Here is a 22404-nt window from a genome sequence, read left to right as displayed (position 1 = left end):
GTATGCATCAACCCGCCGCCGCCAGCCACTTGCATGCCAGTCTGGTTTTGTCTCTGGGCGAGTGAGGAAGCTTCTGCTTATTCATCCAAACATTTTTTATTTATTGATTTTTATTTATTGATTTATTGATTTTCGTGGTTATCAATTAAGTGCAATTGGAAAATAAGTAACCATGGCCCCAAAGAAAGTACCTAGTAAAGTTCCTTTGGTAAAGAAAGTGAGAAACATGATGGAATTTAAGAAAGAAGTTGTTGAAAAGTATGAGAGTGGTGTACAGGTCCTAGAACTTGCCAGAATGTATGGGAAAAACAAATCAACAATCACTTCTATCCTAGCAAAGAAAGAACAAATCAAGGAAGCTGATGTGGCAAAAGGAGTAAATGTGCTAACCAAACGAAGGTCATTGATAATGGAAGATATGGAGAAATTGTTGATTTTATGGATCACTGAAAAACAGTTAGCGGGAGATAGTGTTGCGGAGTTGATGATTTGTGAAAAAGCAAGGCAGTTGCATGCAGATCTTGTAAAGAATATGCCTGGAACAAGTGCTGCTGTTAGTGAATTTAGGGCCAGCAAAGGCTGGTTTGAGAGATTTAAGAAGCATAGTGGCATACAGTGTGGTAAGGCATGGGGAGGCTGCAAGTTCTGATGAATGTGAAGCTGGAAAATTGGTGCAGGAATCCATGGGGTACCTAGAGGCTGAAGGATTCCTCCCCCAACAAGTGTTCATTTGTGATGAAACAGGCCTCTTTTGGAAGAAAATGCCAAAGAGGACCTACATTATGCAGGAGGAAAAAGCACTGCCAGGACACAAGCCTATGAAAGACAGGCTTACTCTTTTGTTCTGTGCTAATGCTAGTGGTGTATCACTCTGAAAATCCCAGTGTTCAAGAAAAACATTGTAGTCAAGAGTAAACTGTGTGTGTTGTGGAAAGCTAATAATAAGGCATGGGTCACAAGGCACATTTTCAAAGAGTGGGTCAATGATGTGTTTGGCCCCAGTATGAAAAAATACCTCCTGAAAAAGAAATTGCCACTTACGTGCCTCCTGGTACTGGACAATGCATCTGCTCATCCTCCAGACGTGGAAGACCAATTGTTTATGGATTTCCATTTTATAACAGTGAAGTTCTTGCCTCCTAACACTACTCCTCTCATCCAGCCCATGGACCAGCAGGTCATTTCTAACTTCAGAAAACTCTACACAAAAGCAATGTTTCAAAAGTGCTTTGAAGCGACTCAGACACTCATTTGACCCTAAGAGAGTTCTGGAGGAATCACTTTAGTATCCTCCATTGCATAAGCCTTATAGGTAAGGCTTGGCAGGGAGTGACTTCCAGGACTTTGAACTGTGCTTGGAGAAAATTGTGGCCAGATTGTCCAAGAGAGGGATTTTGAAGGGTTTGGGGCTGACCCTGAGGACCCTATGCCTGTTGTGGGATCTATTGTGGCACTGGGAAAGTCCATGGGATTGGATGTGAGTGGTGAGGATGTGGAAGAGTTGGTGGAGGACCACAGGGAAGAGCTAACCACTGAAGAGCTGCAAGACCTTCAACTGGAACAGCAACAGACTGCAGCTGAGGAAATTCCTTCACATTAGGAGAAAGAGAGAGAGGAGAAGGTGCCTTCTTCAGTGATTAAGGACATGTGTGCAAAGTGGAATGAGTTGCAAAGTTTTGTTGAAAAGTATCACAGTGACCAAACTGAAAGAAGCCAAACCATACCCCGGCTGGGATTGAACCCGCGGTCAGAGAGTCTCAAAACTCCAGACCGTCTTGTTAGCCACTAGACCAGCTAGCCACAATAAGATTCGTCCAACTAGGTATATTTCTACACCATAGGAAGGTTAGCACAGGCACCACTGTGACCACAAATGCAAGTTTTTACAGACGAATCTCCAGCTAGCGTGGCCGTGACGAACTCTAGCTCAAGTCCCCTCACTGCCGTCAACATGACTCACGAAATCGTAATGACACGATTGCAAACAAACCATACCCCGGCCGGGATTGAACCCGTGGTCAGAGAGTCTCAAAACTCCAGACCGTCGCGTTAGCCACTAGACCAGCTAGCCACAATAAGATTCGTCCAACTAGGTATATTTCTACACCATAGGAAGGTTAGCACAGGCACCACTGTGACCACAAATGCAAGTTTTTACAGACGAATCTCCAGCTAGCGTGGCCGTGACGAACTCTAGCTCAAGTCCCCTCACTGCCGTCAACATGACTCACAAAATTGTAATGACACGATTGCAAACAAACCATACCCTGGCCGGGATTGAACCCGCGGTCAGAGAGTCTCAAAACTCCAGACCGTCACGTTAGCCACTAGACCAGCTAGCCACAATAAGATTCGTCCAACTAGGTTCAATCCCGGCCGGGGTATGGTTTGTTTGCAATCGTGTCATTACGATTTCGTGAGTCATGTTGACGGCAGTGAGGGGACTTGAGCTAGAGTTCGTCACGGCCACGCTAGCTGGAGATTCGTCTGTAAAAACTTGCATTTGTGGTCACAGTGGTGCCTGTGATAACCTTCCTATGGTGTAGAAATATACCTAGTTGGACGAATCTTATTGTGGCTAGCTGGTCTAGTGGCTAACGCGACGGTCTGGAGTTTTGAGACTCTCTGACCGCGGGTTCAATCCCAGCCGGGGTATGGTTTGTTTGCAATCGTGTCATTACGATTTCGTGAGTCATGTTGACGGCAGTGAGGGGACTTGAGCTAGAGTTCGTCACGGCCACGCTAGCTGGAGATTCGTCTGTAAAAACTTGCATTTGTGGTCACAGTGGTGCCTGTGCTAACCTTCCTATGGTGTAGAAATATACCTAGTTGGACGAATCTTATTGTGGCTAGCTGGTCTAGTGGCTAACACGACGGTCTGGAGTTTTGAGACTCTCTGACCGCGGGTTCAATCCCGGCCGGGGTATGGTTTGTTTGCAATCGTGTCATTACGATTTCGTGAGTCATGAAAGAAGCCATATATGCAATATGTTCAGTGACTAAACCTTGTCCCAATTCAGGGAAATCTTACAGAGATGCCAGAAACAGAGCACTCTGGACAGCTATTTTGTGCAACAGAGGTCCAGTGACTCTCAAGCTAGTCCTAGTGGCATTAAAAGACAAAGAAGGGAAATAACACCAGAGAGGGACTTGTTGCCTGAAGACCTTATGAAGGAGGATTTCCCTTGCAAACAATAATCCCATCTCCCTCTCTCCTCCTCCTCCCTATCTTCCATAAGCCAAAAAGAGTCTTCATTAAAGGTATGTAATAGTGATTTAATTGTTCATGTATTTATTTTATTTAGTTCTCATTGTTTTGTGTATGTAAAACTCTAATTAATTTAAAAAAATGTATTTTTTTAATATTTTTGGGTGTCTGGAATGGATTAATTGTATTTACATTAATTCTTGTGAGAAATATTATTTCAGTTTTAGGCCGACCTTCTGGAATGAATTACAGCTGATAACCAAGGTCCACTGTACTCAATTGTGCTTCATATCGTAAATTGTTTACTGTAATTTTTACCATTTAATCTGTTATAGCCTAATTAATCTTAAGTTAATTTTAAGCTTGTCTGATATGCTCTGCATACAAGGGACTTTTGGCATGTACCCTCAACTACAATAATCCTTTGTGTAACTATGTATCATGTCAAAATAAATATTATTATTATTTTTTTTTTTTTAACAAACCAGCCATATCCCACCAAGGCAGGGTGGCCCAAAAAGAAAAACGAAAGCTTTTCTCTTTAAATTTAGTAATTTGTACAGGAGAAGGGGTTACTAGTCCCTTGCTCTCGGCATTTTAGTCACCTCTTACAACACGCATGGCTTACGGAGGAAGAATTCTGTTCCACTTCCCCATGGAGATAAGGGGAAATAATCAAGAATAAGAACTAGAAAGAAAATAGAAGAAAACCCAGAGGGGTGTACTATATATATATGCTTGTACATGTATGTGTAGTGAGACCTAAGTGTAAGAAGTAGCAAGATGTACCTGTAATCTTGCATATTTATGAGAGACGAAAGACACCAGCAATCCTACCATCATGTAAAACGGTTACAGGCTTTCATTTTACACTCACTTGGAAGGATGGTAGTACCTCCCTATGTGGTTGCTGTCTACCAGCCTACTACCTGTGATTATTATTATAAAGAGGACATTTTTTGACAAAGTAATGAAAAACAAATTAAAGTCAGTACTTACAGAGATATAAGGCTGCAAAGTCAGCACTTGTCACTCACCTGACAGCAACAAGAAGAGTTGCTGCATCAGAAGTGTTGCCGATATACCTTTTATCTCGTTTTAAATCTGTATATTTTTTATATTCTGATAATCACAATTTGTAGTAGTTCTTGTGATTTCATAGCTAATCTTTGCGCTAACACAAATATTAGGTACTCAAATAGTCACAAACACAGTGACAGGTGAACATTTTCATCTACCTTAGTCAAATACTATTGTCCAGAAATATATACACCTACCCCACCACCCCTTCCTACCCCACCACCACCAATACCTACCACCCTCACCTTCACCACCACCTACCTGTCCCTGCACCATCACCATCTATGTCGAACACCTTGTTTTGTTTTAATCTCTGTACATAGTATTTATAGGTCCCAGCAGTGTTTTGGACATGCTGGAGTATGTAATAATAATAATAATAATAATAATAATGTTTCCTTGAAGCATGGTGTAAGATAAGTGTCACCACTGCTGACAGTGCAGCATTGGTGACATTTGATGAACGTGCACTGCCTTGGCTTTATTTGTTTTCACTGTTACATATAAACATGTCTGTATCTAGCTCTCTGTCCCATAAAAATAAAACAGATTATGAATAAATGGCTAGGTTGCCCATGGCTAACCAACAGCATACTAAGATCCATTGATAAGAAACATCAGCATGAAAAACAATATAGGCAGGGCTTAATAAACAAAGTCACTGTTAAACAATACACATCAGTTCTCACCAACCTAATAAGAAAGGCTAAGCAATTGTCCTACTCCAGTAGATTCACCAAAACAAGAGGAGATATAAAAAACCTGGAAGACACTCTCTCATATTCTAGGCACCCACAAGCTAAAAAAAAAAACTAGGGATATTGTCCTAACTGAAGCGTGGGTGATGAATGTTGCAGCGAGGAGAAGGCTGGAGGCAGTGGAGATGTCATGTCTGAGGGCAATGTGTGGTGTGAATATAATGCAGAGAATTCGTAGTTTGGAAGTTAGGAGGAGGTGCGGGATTACCAAAACTGTTGTCCAGAGGGCTGAGGAAGGGTTGTTGAGGTGGTTCGGACATGTAGAGAGAATGGAGCGAAACAGAATGACTTCAAGAGTGTATCAGTCTGTAGTGGAAGGAAGGCGGGGTAGGGGTCGGCCTAGGAAAGGTTGGAGGGAGGGGGTAAAGGAGGTTTTGTGTGCGAGGGGCTTGGACTTCCAGGAGGCATGCATGAGCGTGTTTGATAGGAGTGAATGGAGACAAATGGTTTTTAATACTTGACGTGCTGTTGGAGTGTGAGCAAAGTAACATTTATGAAGGGATTCAGGGAAACCGGCAGGCCGGACTTGAGTCCTGGAGATGGGAAGTACAGTGCCTGCACTCTGAAGGAGGGGTGTTAATGTTGCAGTTTAAAAACTGTAGTGTAAAGCACCCTTCTGGCAAGACAGTGATGGAGTGAATGATGGTGAAAGTTTTTCTTTTTCGGGCCACCCTGCCTTGGTGGGAATCGGCCAGTGTGATAAAAAAAAAAAAAAAAAAAAAAAAATAGACCAGATGAAGCCCAACAACAGCCTATTGATACAGTTATAATTCTTGCACAAGGGATGAACATGGGGAATGTATTATAGCTAAATTTAAATCAAAAGACCTGCAAAAACTCCTCACAGTGATAAACATCTACAGAGTACCACAAACATTTATCATTTTAGTGAAAAATTAGGAAACATAACTGATGCACATATGAACAAAGACCACTTGCTGCTCACAGATTTCAACATAAATCTACTACATGACCAGGACTAACAGGTAACCGAATTCACAAACACTATGAGCAACTGCTTGTTGCTACCAACAAGAATCTCTGATGTTAGTCCACATCTGGACTAACACCATATCCCCTTTAAAATCAGGCATAATCACAGACAACACCACAGACCACTACACTACCTTTCTCATAACCAACCTAGGTAAATTGCCCCAAGACACTACTAAAGTTACCTTCAGACTACATAACGAGACAGCTGTTAATAACTTTATAACAGCTATGAATAACGACGACTGGCATAATGAGCTTGAAACATATACAGATACGAATGAATGTATTAATAATTTTCTAAAAAAAAACCACTACCTCTGTAACAAGCATTGCCCTAAAAAACTAAACAGATCACAGCTGAGAGACTGAACAGTCCCTGGCTAACACCCAGCATCCTTAAATCCATTAACACAAAGCACCTATATGAAAAACAGTACAGAATGGGTCAGATAATTAGAGACCATTCTAAACATTGCTCGTCAATCCTTACCAACCTGATAAGAAGGTCAGAAAAATTTTATTGCGAGGACAGATTATATAACATAAAAGGTAATATGTTTTCTTCTCCACCATAGGAAAGAATCTAGTAAGCAAAATCCCTCATGGGCACCTACCCAAATAGACTATTCCTAGCCCCAACCAACCCAACAGAAGTCTTGCTTATCATCACCACCTTTAACCCTTTGACTGTCGAAGGGCCCAATCCTGAAGTGTCTCCTGGTGTCGCAAAATATTCGAAAAAAAAAAATTATTTTTTCTTATGAAAATGTTAAGATTATTTTTCTGATTGTTTTAGTCCCAAAAAAAAATTTTCCCATCAGTACTTACCGAGATATAGAGGCATGAAGTTTGCAGAAAATGAGCCGCGTATGGCAACAGCGGCGACTGCCGCTCACCCGGTAAACTTTAGTTTACTTGTATTTGAAGGTTTGTTGTTTTTTTCACTATTTTATTTTTTCACATAACTTATGTGGCCTGTTAGACCAAAGTAAGGTGCAATGTACATATATACACTCGTTGTATACAACACAATAAGCACACAAACATAATTATCAATATATTGTTTACAAAACTTGTTTACAAAAACAAACAATACAAAAAATTGTTTATTACTATTGTTCTATAATATATGTACCAATATACAGTCACTGAACATATTCCTAGAAGTTCTGCAGCTTGTGGAACTCTTTGAAACATGGTGTCATACACAGTGGTGTTTTACACTCTCACACATAAAACATGATGTCATACACAGTGGTGTTTTACACTCTCACACATAAAACATGATGTCATACACAGTGGTGTTTTACACTCTCACACATAAAACATAGTGTCATACACAATGGTGTTTTACACTCTCACACATAAAATCAGTGTGTGTGCATTTTTGTTGAATTTTTTTTTTATGTGCAAAGACAAAACACCTAGTCTGAGCAGCTTTCTTCAAAGTATTACCAGGCAGTTGTGTTATGTAGTTATCCTAGGTAAATGGTCGTGTGTCATCATTCCTTCCTAATTTCCTTCATTCCTTTCCTACCTGGAGGCTACCCTGGAGGGCATTCCACCTCTCTTCCTACATTCCTTCATCTGTCCTTCATTACTTTTTTCCTTCCTTTCATCTAGTCCTTCCTTCATTCCTGCCTTCCCTTCTTGCTTCTGGTTTCTATAATATATATACACATATATAGTCACTAGATACTTTCATAAAACTGCTATTATCACCCTTCAGCAAGCTTGTCTTGTGTGCGAGTGTGTGGCTTATAATTGTTTTGAGTCAGGAGTCGGCAGCTGTCAAAGTGACATATTGTCTCATTAGTCACTCCCCCTACCGCCTGTCAAAACAATGGGGTCGGATGCTACTTCCCCCTCCATTCTATCTAATTATCTTTCTCCCTCATTCTATCTCTTTCAATCTGTCTCTCTTTCTCTCTCTCTGTCTATCTCTGTCTCACAGGTACACATAAATACAACTATACATAGTGTAAATTACCTAGGATAACCCAAAAAATCCAGACAAAGTGCTATACTCTGCTTGAAGATGTGAGTAAACGTGATGATGACACAGTCTTGTGGCTCTCTCTGAGACAGAGTTAGATGGATAGACAGGGAGTTTGGCAGACAGACAAATAGACAGACAGACAAATGTTTGTTCGTCGTCGTCGTCGTCGTCATCTCCTCCTCCTCCTCCTCCTCCTCCTCCTCCTCCTCCTCCTCCTCCTCCTCCTCCTCCTCCTCCTCCTCCTCCTCCTCCTCCTCCTCCTCCTACTCCTTCTACTACTCCTCCTCCTCCTCCTCCTCCTCCTCCTCCTCCTCCTCCTCCTCCTCCTCCTCCTCCTCCTCCTCCTGGCTCTTGACAGATGGACAGCTGCCCCCCTCCCTCCACCCTCGTTTACGCTCATCAAAGGTCAGCTCTTATCAGATGTTATCTCCCCTTATCTTGTCACTGTCATGGGGTGAACTGTTTTCATGCCTCAAAGGAACATATTATTACATATTATTATTATTAGGTATTAGGTATTCTTCTTCTTCTTCTTCTTCTTCTTCTTCTTCTTCTTCTTCTTCTTCTTCCTCCTCCTTCCACCTTCCTCCTCCTCCCTCCCTTCTTCCTCCTCCTCCCTCCTTCTTCCTCCCTCCCTCCTTCCTCCTCCTCCCTCCCTCCTCCTCCCTCCTTCTTTCTCCTCCCTCCTTCTTTCTCCTCCCTCCTTCTTCCTCCTCCCTCCTCTTCCTCCTCCCTCCTTCCTCCTCCTTCCTCCTCCTCCCTCCTTCCTTCCTCTTCCTCCTTCCTTCCTCCTCCTCCTTCCTTCCTCCTCCTCTTCTTCCTCCTCCTCTTCTTCCTCCTCCTCTTCCTCCTCCTCCTCCACCTCCTCCATTGCTTTTGGTCTCAAACTCCTCGAAATCATGAAATTGATCTTCATTGACACTTCCATCTGTGTTAGAGCATCACTTGGGAAGAGAAGAGTCCCAGATTTGAAGGGAAGTCACATATTTCTTACCGCTAGACATGCTGAAAAAGGACGACTGAAATGGTATTCCCACAATGCACCACTGGCTCCCCGATTTTTTTTATATGGTGCACACTGACCATGGAGACCCATTCTCTCACATGTGGGCCTACCAGCTTTCTCCTGCTTGATTTGAAGCCGCTAGAATTTATGCGTATAGATACGTCAAACACACGTCAAACACGGTATCTCCTATGACGTACATATACGACCGCGACAGTCAAAGGGTTAAAAACAAGGCAGGAGACATAAATAACTTACCACCTTTTATGTACAAAAAAGCTTCACAAGTACTGTCACCAATTATTGCAACACTCTTTAACAAATCCATCGAATCCTCCACCTTCCCAGCAGTTCTCAAAATAGCGAGGGTTACCCTGATCCACAAAGGAGGTGATCAAGCAGACTTGAATATTATAGACCAATATCTAACTTACCTCTGCTCTCTAAAATCTTTGAAAAATTAATTCAAAGACAGATCTGTTCTTACCTCATCTCACACAACATTCTATCACTGCCTAGATTTTATGTTATTCTCATCACTTTGCTTTTATTTTCCTTCTTTATATACCTTCTCAAAGTCATCCATCAACTTTTGCAACTTCTCTTCAAACTCCCAAACGAACCATGTCATCAGTAAAAGAGCAACTGTGACAAATCCCACTCTGTATCAAGTTTGGCCTTTCAGTCCCTCACCTCAACACCCTAGCACTCACTTTACACAAATAACCCACACATAGGAGAGAAAAACTTATGATGATGTAGATGAGAAGATGTAGTCTTTTTTCCACATTTATTGGCAAGTCTTGCTGTCCAGTATTTAAAGAAGATGGAACATTGCAATATAAACCTAACTCTGCTTCTCTCATCTTTCAGGATCAGGTCTGAATGACTGCACCTCCTGTCATGACTATCTTACACTTGATGGTGGAATGTGCATTGAATGCCAGTCGGGCAGTTATTACAACCTCAGTTCTCAAGCATGTGAACCATGCAATAAGTCTTGCCTTACTTGCTCATCTGGTGGAGATAATGGTTGTACATCATGCCAGACACCCATGTCTCTTCATCCTGCCACTAGTACCTGCCGAACATGTTGTCCTCCTGGTGTGACAGAAGGAGAACACGAGACCCCTTGTTGTTCCTGTGATCCTACTACTGGTGTGTAATAAATAGGGGTCTTAGCAGCACCTGGGGAATGGGAGGGAAAGGGAAAGTTACAGTGATGGAAATGGGGAAGGATATGCAGGTATACAGCTTTCCAAGTACATTTTATTCACTTTCATTAATTTTTTTCAAAGCATGAGCATAAGCAAAATTGGTCTCTAGTTTAAATGGTGTTCTCTGTCCTCCTTTTAACCCATAAACGGTCCAAACGTATATATACGTTTTTTCAACATTTGAAAGTATGTAAAAAAAAGTAGATCTTTTTTTTTTTTACATTTGAAAATGTGTATAAAAACTTTGATTTACTTTTTTTTTTTTTGGTTATATTTGAAAATATGTAAAAAAAACATAGATCTACTCTTGGAGCACTACACATGTGAATGTAGATCTGCTTGGACCGTTTACGGGTTAAATATTGCCACAATGTATGCCATTTTCCACCTGTCTGCCAGTATACTCTTTCGGAGTGAATGCCTAAAAATTTTCCAACCCATGGTGATATCCCATTAGTTTTATTGCTTTTTTTCTTAACAGCATCCAGAAGTAATATTTTTACTTCCTCTTTAGTTACTTCAGTATCCTCAATTGCAACTTTTGATTTAGGATTCAAATCCTTAATATTTAACATATCTTCTTTTCTAAATAGATTCTGAAACTTTCTATTTAATACCTCACATTTCCTCTCAACATCAGTAAATTTGTTTTTATCTTTTAATTTTGTAGCTTGCCTTTAACATTTGATTTGCTTTTTTCCACCTTGCTCTTATCTACTATTTCTTTTTTCAGCATTTCTTCTTCCACAAATATTTCATTTGTATAATACTCTTTGGCCATCTGGAATATCTGATAAGTTTTTTGATTAGCCCATTTCCTATATTGGTTCCAGGTGTATACTGATCTATATGTAATCACCTATATGTGGTTGTAGAAGTCAAATCCTAGCTCTTGGCCCCCCACCCTTCATCTTGCCACCAGCCAGATTCACTCCCTCCTAGCCTCACAAGCCCTATTGTACCTACTCTTAAAACTACATTATTTTTGTAGCTATCATTCATTAATTACAGTACAATACTCCTTATGCATATTATCTTTAATATGAAAAAAATTCTAATGAGATAATGGTGGCAGTAGTATTATACTTGTCAGGGAACAGAAGTGCTTCATGAAACAGGTCTTAGTCTCATGATAACCCACTAACTACAGCTCTTTTTGATCTAGGCATTCTACTGGTTCACTGGTCCTCCTTGTTAAAAAATTATAGATTACATCATGTTATGTTGTTCATAGATAGATAATAAATGCTAGTGATTGCAGCCATTGACTGATTATATACAGTGGACCTCCGGTTAACGATATTTTTTCACTCCAGAAGTATGTTCAGGTGCCAGTACTGACCGAATTTGTTCCCATAAGGAATATTGTGAAGTAGATTAGTCCATTTCAGACCCCCAAACATACACGTACAAATGCACTTACATAATTACTCTTACATAATTGGTCGCATTCGGAGGTAATCGTTATGCGGGGGTCCACTGTATTTTCATTTTTTTTACAATTATATAAAGTTCAATAGGATTCCTGATTCTTGACTTGATGGAAAAATCTTAATATGTCCAGTAATTATATTTTGCAGAGGGCACATTTACTGTACATGTTTTTGTATGTATTCATTTGTAACCAGTGTTATGCAATCTTGTACTTATACACACTAGTTTAATTTTTTAATGTGTATCATTTTACATAATCATAATCTTAAAATTAAAAATATGTTACTCTTTTAGGTCAGTGTTATGGTGCTGTATCGGCAGATAAACGTAGAATAGCTCTCAGTTTGGACTCAGGCTCTCATCATGCTCCTCATCAAGACTCATACTTCTCGTCTGTCACCTCACTTGTTGCTGTTATTTGTCTTGTTAATGTTGTAATATTTGGTGCCGTATTCACCGTACTTCAGGTATGTAATCAGCATTTTGCATACTGTAAAGTAAAAGGACACAAGGGCAACTAATATGACATTTTATTGTGGCAACGTTTTGCTCTCCAGGAGCTTTGTCAAGCCTTTATGGCTTGACAAAGCTCCTGGAGAGCAAAATAGTGCCACAATAAAATGTCACATTAGTTGCACTTGTGTCCTTTTACTTTACATATTGTTGGTAATTCTACCAACATTATTACATTTTGCATACTGTTTAACCCCTTAACTGTCCAAACGTATATCTACGTTCTTACCTCTAGCGCTCCAAAGTAGATCTACGTTTTATTTTTCCTGCCTCCAAATTTGGCACAATTGGCCTGAGATACCAGGTCAGCATAGAATGGGTCTTAACCATTAGTGTACACAGTATTAAAAAAAATCTGGGACCACTTAGTAGCTTGTGGGAGCACCAGTTAAATTGAGTACCAGCTAGAGCAAACAGCACAGCAAACGCCAAGGATTCACTGATGTCAGGTAGTCAATAAATATAAGCATGAGGGAATGCATATAAATGACCTCGAGGGAGACAGGAACTGTAGTGGGGAAACAAGTGCAGTCAAGGACAAGATAAAACCAATATTACAAACTAGTAGTACCACAGGAGATAGCAAACAAGGGGACTCCACTAGCAATAGTGAGGATATATTACCAGAAACAACCGGTGAGAGCTCCATTGTTAGTACTAGTGAGGATAGGAATGAGACAGGTAAACATGCACCAACAAGGAATACAGTCACAGAAACCCAAGGCAAATGGAAACCAAGCCTGTGCACATACTGTGCACTTGGTATCTGCAGGCATGGGAAATCTGGAAAAACAGATGGGACGTGCAACTATGACCACGCTAGAAAATGCCGTGCCCATATGACAACAGGAAAATGCAAACTCACTTCCTGTAAGCTTTTTCACCCTGAAATGTGTCCCTCTTCAGTACAGGAAAGACTGTGCTATAACTTAAATTGCCAGGCACACCATCTAAAGGGGACAAAAAGATACAAAACATCCAGGCCATGGGAAAACCTGGGTAGCCACAGCCACTCAAAAGGGAGAGGTTTTTTAGTGCCAGGAAGGAAAAAAAAACTGGCAGGAAATGGCAGAAATCGTACGCCAAATCCAGTCATTTCTGGAGTGGAACCACAGTCGATGGCCTCCACTCCAAACCAACAGATACAGATACTAGTGCCGGAAAAAAAGTGCCCCCCAGTACCACCAATACCACCAGGCCGATGACATTCTTCTTTGCAAATGTACAGGGGTCTAAAGCCAGCGACGAACAACGAAATACCTTTCATCCGTGGACTGCTTGCAGAGGCAAATGCAATATTTGCGGCTTTCACTGAGACCCACATAAAGGATCACTTGGACAACGAAATATGAATCCCAGGTTACAACCTATACGGATGTGACAGAGTGAACAGGCAAAAGGAGAGGGTTGGCCTGTATATTGCAGAGTTACTTGTTTGCACAGAACTGCTTAATGCCTCAAATGATGTAGTGGAAGTTTTAGCAGTAAAGATTGAGAACCAAAACCTAGTCATTGTGGTAGTCTGCAAGCCTCCAGATGCAATGTCCCAGCAATTCTAGGAACAGCTGTCAAAAATTGACCACTGTCTGGAAAATCTGCCAGCTCCTGCCCTAAACATCTTGCTCCTGAGGGATTTCAACTTGAGGCACCTAAAATGGAGGAATATAGCAAATAATGTTGTTGCAGTGATAACACCAGGAGGCAGCTCTGATGAGAACTCACACACACACGAGCTTTTAAATCTCTGCACAAAATTCAACTTAAACCAGCAAATAATAGAGCCTACTAGACTGGAGAATACACTAGACCTCATCTTCACTAACAATGATGATCTGATACGAAACGTCACCATATCAAAAACAATATACTCAGATCACAACATAATCGAGGTTCAGACATGTATGTGCGGAGCCCCAGACCGACAAAATGAGATTAGTCACGAGGGAGCCTTCACCAAATTCAACTTCAATAACAAGAACATAAAGTGGGACCAAGTAAACCAAGTCCTAAACGATATAAGCTGGGAAGATAGACTAAGCAACACAGACCCCAACTTATGCCTAGAACAGATTAACTCGGTGGCACTCGATGTATGCTCAAGGCTTATTCCTTTAAGAAAAAGGAGGAGTAGATGTAAAATAGAAAGAGACAGGTGCTCCCTTTACAGGCGACGGAAAAGAATAACAGAGCGGCTAAAAGAGGCCAATATATCTGAAATGCGTAGGGAGTCACTGGTCAGAGAAATAGCAAACATCGAACTTAAGCTAAAGGAATCTTATAGGAGTCAGGAATCGTGGGAAGAACTAAAAGCCATAAATGAAATCGAAAGAAACCCAAAGTATTTCTTTTCTTATGCCAAATCAAAGTCGAGAACAACATCCAGTATTGGGCCCCTACTTAAACAAGATGGGTCCTACACAGATGACAGCAAGGAAATGAGTGAGCTACTCAAGTCCCAATATGAATCAGTTTTTAGCAAGCCGCTAACCAGACTGAGAGTCAAAGATCAAAATGAATTTTTTATGAGAGAGGCACAGAATTTGGTTAACACAAGCCTATCTGATATTATCCTGACACCAAATGACTTCGAACAGGTGATAAATGACATGCCCATGCACTCTGCCCCAGGGCCAGACTCATGGAACTCCATGTTCATCATGAACTGCAAGAAGCCCCTATCATGTGCTTTTACCATTCTATGGAGAGGGAGCATGGACACTGGGGTCGTCCCACAGTTACTAAAAACAACAGACATAGCCCCACTCCACAAAGGGGGCAGTAAAGCAATAGCAAAGAACTACAGACTGATAGCACTAACATCCCATATCATAAAAATCTTTGAAAGGGTCCTAAGAAGCAAGATTGCCACCCATCTAGATACCCATCAATTACACAACCCAGGGCAACATGGCTTTAGAGCAGGTCGCTCCTGTCTGTCTCAGCTACTGGATCACTACAACAAGGTCCTAGATGCACTAGAAGACAAAAAGAATGCAGATGTAATATATACAGACTTTGCAAAAGCCTTCGACAAGTGTGACCATGGTGTAATAGCGCACAAAATGCGTGCTAAAGGAATAACAGGAAAAGTTGGTAGATGGATCTATAATTTCCTCACAAACAGAACACAAAGAGTAGTAGTCAACAGAGTAAAGTCTGAGGTGGCTACGGTGAAAAGCTCTGTTCCACAAGGCACAGTACTCGCTCCCATCTTGTTTCTCATCCTCATATCTGACATAGACAAGGATGTCAGCCACAGCACCGTGTCTTCCTTTGCAGATGACACCCGAATCTGCATGGCAGTGTCTTCCATTGCAGACACTGGAAGGCTCCATGCGGACATCAACCAAATCTTTCAGTGGGCTGCAGAAAACAATATGAAGTTCAATGATGAGAAATTTCAATTACTCCGATATGGTAAACATGAGGAAATTAAAACTTCATCAGAGTACAAAACAAATTCCAGCCACAAAATAGAGCGAAAAACCAACGTCAAAGACCTGGGAGTGATCATGTCGGAGGATCTCACCTTCAAGGACCATAACATTGTATCAATCGCATCTGCTAGAAAAATGACAGGATGGATAATGAGAACCTTCAAAACTAGGGATGCCAAACCCATGATGACACTCTTCAGGTCGCTTGTTCTATCTAGGCTGGAATATTGCTGCACACTAACAGCACCTGTCAAGGCAGGTGAAATTGCTGACCTAGAAAATGCACAGAGAACCTTCACGGCACGCATAACGGAAATAAAACACCTCAATTACTGGGAGCGCTTGAATTTCCTGAACCTGTACTCCCTGGAACGCAGGCGGGAGAGATACATGATTATATACACCTGGAAAATCCTAGAGGGACTAGTACCGAACTTGCACACGAAAATCACTCACAACGAAAGCAAAAGACTCAGCAGACGATGCAACATCCCCCCAATGAAAAGCAGGGGTGTCACTAGCACGTTAAGAGACAATACAATAAGTGTCATGGGCCCGAAACTGTTCAACTGCCTCCCAGCATACATAAGGGGGGTTACCAATAGACCCCTGGCTGTCTTCAAGCAGGCACTGGACAAACACCTAAAGTCGGTACCTGACCAGCCGGGCTGTGGCTCGTACGTTGGTTTGCGTGCAGCCAGCAGTAACAGCCTGGTTGATCAGGCTCTGATCCACCAGGAGGCCTGGTCACAGACCAGGCCGCAGGGGCATTGACCCCCGGAACTCTCTCCAGGTAAACTCCAGGTAATGAGTTCAGTGGCTTTGAGGTGGATGTGGCCACAAGTGGTCGCTTAAATATCAAAAACCTTGATAATAACCCATGTGCAACATTTGTGCAACACCCTTTCAATTTTGGTATCACTGGTAGTGTCATCCTGCCAGAATGCCCTATAACATGTGCCCTAAGTAAAAAGAAACAATTCTGGAACATGTAATACATGTTTGGCAGGCTGGCTGATTGACTGTCTCTATCTCTGTCTGTCTCTCTGTCTCTATCTCTGTATCTCTTTCTCTATCTCTGTCTCTATCTCACAGAAACACATACATAAATACAATTATACATAGTGTAAATTACCTAGGATAACCTAAAAAAATCCAGACAAAGTGCTATACTGTGCTTGTCTATATAATGCATAATTTACATGATTGGCCACTGTCAAGTAATACACATTATCACTGGTTCAGGAAGCAGACATGATCGTGTGTAATACCAGTTGGTTCATGAGCAACTCTCTGAGTCAAATGAGACAAGCAGACAGAAAAACAAGACACACATAGACAGACACACAAACAGACAGATAGACAGAGAGCTAAGCAGACAGACAGACAGACAGACATGTTTATTTGTAACAGTGAAAACAAATAAAGTGAAGGCAGTGTGTGCTCATCAGATGTCACCATTAGCTGCACTGTCAGCAGTGGAGTGACACACGTCTTACGTCAAGCTTCAAGGGAACTTATTATTATTATATACTCCTGCATATCCAAAACATTGCTGGGACCTATAAATACTATGTACAGTGGTACCCCGAGTTTCGGCCATAATTCATTCCAGAAGACTGTTCGAGTGCCGTTACCGAACGAATTTGTTCCCATAAGGAATATTGTAAAGTAGATTAATCCATTTCAGACCCCCAAAAATACACTTACATAAATGTTCAAGTTGGGAGCTGTACGAAACTCAGGGTACCACTGTATGTATTTCTAGACAAGGGTATGTGACTAGGTAAAAATATTCACCTGTCACTGTGTTTGTGACTGTTTGAGTACTATTTCTGTACCTAATATTAATATCAGAACAAAGATTAACTATGAAATCACAAGAACCACTACAAATTGTAATTATTAGAACATAAAAATTATGCAGATTAAAAAAAAATGAGAAAAAAATGTATATTGGCAACACTTCTGCAAGCAGCAGAGCTTCGTGTTGCTGTCAAGTGAGTGACAAGCGCCGACTTTGCAGCCTTAAATATTGACTCTAGAATTTTTTTTTACATTACTTTATGTAAAATGTCCTCTTCATTAAAAAAAAAAAAGATTATTATTTTTTTTTTTTCAAAATATTCGGAGCACTGGCCAAGTAAACGTAGATCAACGTTTGGACAGTTGAGAGGTTAAACCCTGTCAGTTAGTTACATGTATGTTCTACAAAGGTTCAGGTTGGCATATTAACATGAATTACACAAGAGAATTACATTATGCTTAAGCGATTGATTGAAACAAGGCTTACATTCCTGAAAATTATAACATAAATGAAAATGGCTTAAATGATACAAAGAACATATGGGAAAACAGAGTTGCATTTCAGGCACCTTTGAATTTACAAAACATTTTTTTTTAATTTTCTCCTACATGGATAACAGGACATTTATCTTACCTTACATAGTTTATGCCAGGAGCAATGGGCTAGTAACCATCTATCCTGTATAGCTTACTAAAAATAAAAAGAAGAAAACCTTAAAGTTGGGATGTTTGAATGTGCATGGATGTAGTGTGGATGACAACAAAGATGATTGTAGATGTTATGAATGAAAAGAAGCTGGATGTCCTGGCTCTAAGTGAAACAAACCTGAAAGGGGTAGGAGAGTTTCAGTGGGGAGAAATAAGTGCGATTAAGTCAGGGGTTTCTAATAGTTAGAGCTAAGGAAGGAGCAGCAATAATGTTGAAGGATCAGTTATGGCAGGAAAAGAGGGAATTTAAATGTATAAATTCAAGGATTGTATGGAGTAAAATAAGGGTGGGATGTGAAAAGTGGGTTATAGTAAGTGTTTATGCACCTGGAGAAGAGAGAAGTATAGAGGAGAGAAGGAGATTTTGGGAGATGTTGAGTAAGTGCATGGGGAGTTTTGAACCAAGTGAGAGAGTACTTGTGGTGGGGGACCTAAATGCTAAAGTGGGTAAAATTGTTGTGGAGGGAGTAGTAGGTAAATTTGGGGTGCCAAGGGAAAATGAAAATGGGGGCCTTTAACTGAATTATGTATAGAAAGAGGTTTGGTAATAAGTAATACATACTTTAAGAAGAAGAGGATGAATAAGTATACAAGATATGATACCTGGAGAGAGTTCCAGGGGTCAACGCCCCCGCAGCCCAGTCTGTGACCACGCTTCATGGTGGATCAGGGCCTGATCAACCAGGCTGTTACTGCTGGTTGCATGCAATCCAACGTATGAACCACAGCCCGGCTGGTCAAGCACCGACTTTAGGTGCTTGTCCAGTGTCTGCTTGAAGACAGTCAGGGGTCTATTGGTAATCCCCCTTATGTATGCTGGGAGGCAGTTGAACAGTCTTGGGCCCCTGACACTTATTGTGTTGTCTCTTAATGTACTAGTGACACCCCTGCTTTTCACTGGGGGATGTTACATCATCTGCCGAGTCTTTTGCCTTCATAGGGAGTGATTTTCGTGTGCAGGTTTGGTACTAGGCTCTCTAGGTGGTTGGAATTTGTTTTATACTCTGATGAAGTTTTAATTTCCTCATGTTTACCATATCAGAGTAATTGAAATTTCTCATCATTGAACTTCATATTGTTTTCTGCAGCCCATTGAAAGATTTGGTTGATGTTCACCTGGAGCCTTGCAGTGTCTGCAATGGAAGACACTGCCATGAAGATTCGGGTGTCATCTGCAAAGGAAGACATGGTGCTGTGGCTTACATCCCTGTCTATGTCAGATATGAGGATGAGGAACAAGATGGAGCCTTGCGGAACAGAGCTTTTCACCGTAGCCGCCTCAGGCTGTACTCTGTTGACTACTACTCTTTGTGTTCTGTTTGTGAGGAAATTATAGATCCATCTACCAGCTTTTCTTGTTATTCCTTTAGCACACATTTTGTGCGCTATTATGCCATTGCCACACTTGTCTTCTAGTGCATCTAAGACCTTGTCGTAGTGATCCAGCAGTTGGGACAGACAGGAGCGACGTGCTCTAAACCCATGCTGCCCTGGGTTGTGTAATTGATGGGTGGCAATCTTGCTTCTTAGGACCCTTTCAAAGATTTTTATGATATGGGATGTTAGTGCTATCGGTCTGTAGTTCTTTGCTATTGCTTTACTGCCTTTGTGGAGTGGGGCTATGTCTGTTGTTTTTAGTAACTGTGGGACGACCCCCAGTGTCCATGCTCTCTCTATAGGATGTTAAAAACACATGATAGGGGCTTCTTGCAGTTCTTGATGAACATGGAGTTCCATGAGTCTGGCCCTGGGGCAGAGTGCATGGGCATGTCATTTATCACCTGTTCGAGGTCATTTGGCGTCAGGATAACGTCAGATAGGCTTGTGTTTATCAAATTCTGTGCCTCTCTCATAAAAAATTAATTTAGATCTTTGACTCTCAGTCTGGTTAGTGGCTTGCTAAAATCTGAGTCATATTGGGACTTGAGTAGCTCACTCATTTCTTTGCTGTCATCTGTGTAGGACCCATCTTGTTTAAGTAGGGGCCCAATACTGGATGTTATTCTCGACTTTGATTTGGCATAAGAAAAGAAATACTTTGGGTTTCTTTTGATTTCATTCATGGCTTTTAGTTCTTCCCATGATTGCTGACTCCTTTAACCCTTTCAGGGTCGACATGCCCTCTCAGAGACTTGTTCTCAGGGTCGCCCAAATTTAAAAAAAAAAATTATTTTTTCTTATGAAAAGATAGAGAATCTTTTCCCAATCATAGTGACACCAAAAGTATAAAATTTGATGGAAAACTTACGGAATTATGCTCTCGCGAAGTTAGCGGTCTCGACTATGTTTACGCATCGGCGATTTTGCCCACTTTGAGCCCTATTTGCGGTCAATTCCACTGTACTAGTCGACAAAAATCATGAATATTTTGCTAGAACTCCATTTTTTCTATCGAATGACTGCAAGAAATAACCTATTTACTGATTTCAACTATCCAATACAGTGGTCGGAATTTAGCTATTTTGCCAATTTCACACAAATTTCAAAAGATGCCAATTTCCAAATAGGGTCCAGAATAAACAAGAAAGACATTCCTGGCACTAAAATGACATTTCCTCTGTTCATTAGTCACGTCCCAATGCCCCTCTTACGTTCTTTTGCTTTCCACTTTGAATTTTTATTCTCACAAAAAATAGGTTTACTGTTATGCAGACTACTGCATTAGTGTAAAAAATAGTATAAATAATATCGGCGCACTTGTGAAAGAATATTAGACTCACCAGTTGATGTGTATTGGACGCTTAGCATGATTTGTTTACTTTTGAACTTTGGTAAAAATCAAACATTTCTGCTACTTTGAGCTCAATTTCAAGGTACTGTTCATTGTAAAATTAGTCAAAATCATCTCAATTTCTGTAATATGTCTTTTATTCTATAAAATGAGACCAGGAAAACTAGAATACAACAATAAATACCATATGAAAGTACAGTGCAAAGTCGCTGTTTTAATCCAAAAACACGGTCGTAGTTTTTTTTTTCTCATTACACAGTATGTGCTGCAGCATTTTTTTTATACTGCACACACTGACCACATAGACCCATTCTTTCATATGTAGGCCTACCAGCTTTCTCTCACTAGATTTGAGGGCGCTAGAATTTAGGCGTACTAGTACGTCAAAAACCCTGGTGAGTAAGCCGTACTAGTACGGCTGAAACCTCGAAAGGGTTAAAATTCCTTTAGCTTTAGTTCGATGTTTGCTATTTCTCTGACCAGTGTCTCCCTATGCATTGCAGATATATTGGCCTCTTTTAGCTGCTCTGTTATTCTTTTCCATTGCCTGTAAAGGGAGTGCCTGTCTCTTTCTATTTTGCATCTACTCCTCCTTTTTCTTAAAGGAATATGCCTTGAGCATACATCGAGTGCCACAGAGTTAATCTGTTCTAAGCATAAGTTGGGGGTCTGTGTTGCTTAGGCTATCTTCCCAACTTATATCATTTAGGACTTGGTTTACTTGGTCCCACTTTATGTTCTTGTTATTGAAATTGAATTTGGTGAAGGCTCCTTGTGACTGATCACATTTTCTCGGTGTGGGGCTCTGCGCATACATGTCTGAACCTCAATTATGTTGTGATCTGAGTATATTGTTTTTGATATGGTGACAATTCGTATCAGATAATCATTGTTAGTGAAGATAGGTCCAGTGTATTCTCTCATCTAGTAGGCTCTATTATTTGCTGGTTTAAGGTGAATTTTGTGCAGAGATTTAAAAGCTCGTGTGTGTGTGTGAGTTCTCATCTGAGTTGCCTCCTGGTGTTATCACTGCAACAACATTTGCTATATTCTTCCATTTTAGGTGCCTTAAGTTGAAATTCCCAGGAGCAAGATGTTGGGGGCAGGAGCTGGAAGATTTTTCAGACAGTGGTCAATTTTCAACAGCTGTTCCTGGAATTGTTGGGACTTTGCATCCAGAGGCTTGTAGACTACCACAATGACCAGATTTTGGTTCTTGATCTTTACTGCTAAAACTTCAACTACATCATTTGAGGCATTTAGCAGTTCTGTGCAAATAAGTGACTGCGATATAAAGGCTACCCCCCCCCCCCATCCTTTTGCCTGCTCACTCTGTTGCATCTGTATAAGTTGTAACCTGGGATCCATATTTTGTTGTCCAAGTGGTCCTTTATATGGATCTCTGTGAAAGCCGCTAACATTGCATTTGCCTCTGCAAGCAGTCCACAGATGAAAGATGTTTTGTTGTTTGTTGCTGGCTTTAGACCCTGTATATTTGCAAAAAAGAATGT

At 40.9% G+C, this 22404-nt stretch overlaps 1 protein-coding gene across 2 annotated transcripts in view; it reads left to right on the top strand.

The window, feature by feature from the left end:
- Fur2 (furin-like protease 2) overlaps positions 1-22404 on the top strand; it is a 1176928-nt gene that overhangs the window by 1141235 nt on the left and 13289 nt on the right. For both annotated transcript variants that reach the window (XM_070083390.1, XM_070083389.1), the window contains exons 21-22: positions 9921-10205; positions 11993-12165. In XM_070083390.1, the coding sequence (XP_069939491.1) occupies positions 9921-10205; positions 11993-12165 (458 nt within the window). The remainder of the gene's footprint in view (positions 1-9920; positions 10206-11992; positions 12166-22404) is intronic.

Source organism: Cherax quadricarinatus, chromosome 9, assembly GCF_038502225.1.
Source record: "Cherax quadricarinatus isolate ZL_2023a chromosome 9, ASM3850222v1, whole genome shotgun sequence".
In the NCBI taxonomy this organism is placed as follows: Eukaryota; Metazoa; Arthropoda; class Malacostraca; order Decapoda; family Parastacidae; genus Cherax; species Cherax quadricarinatus.
Note: the sequence above shows the minus strand (reverse complement) of the source record. Positions and strands in the feature narration are given on the sequence as shown.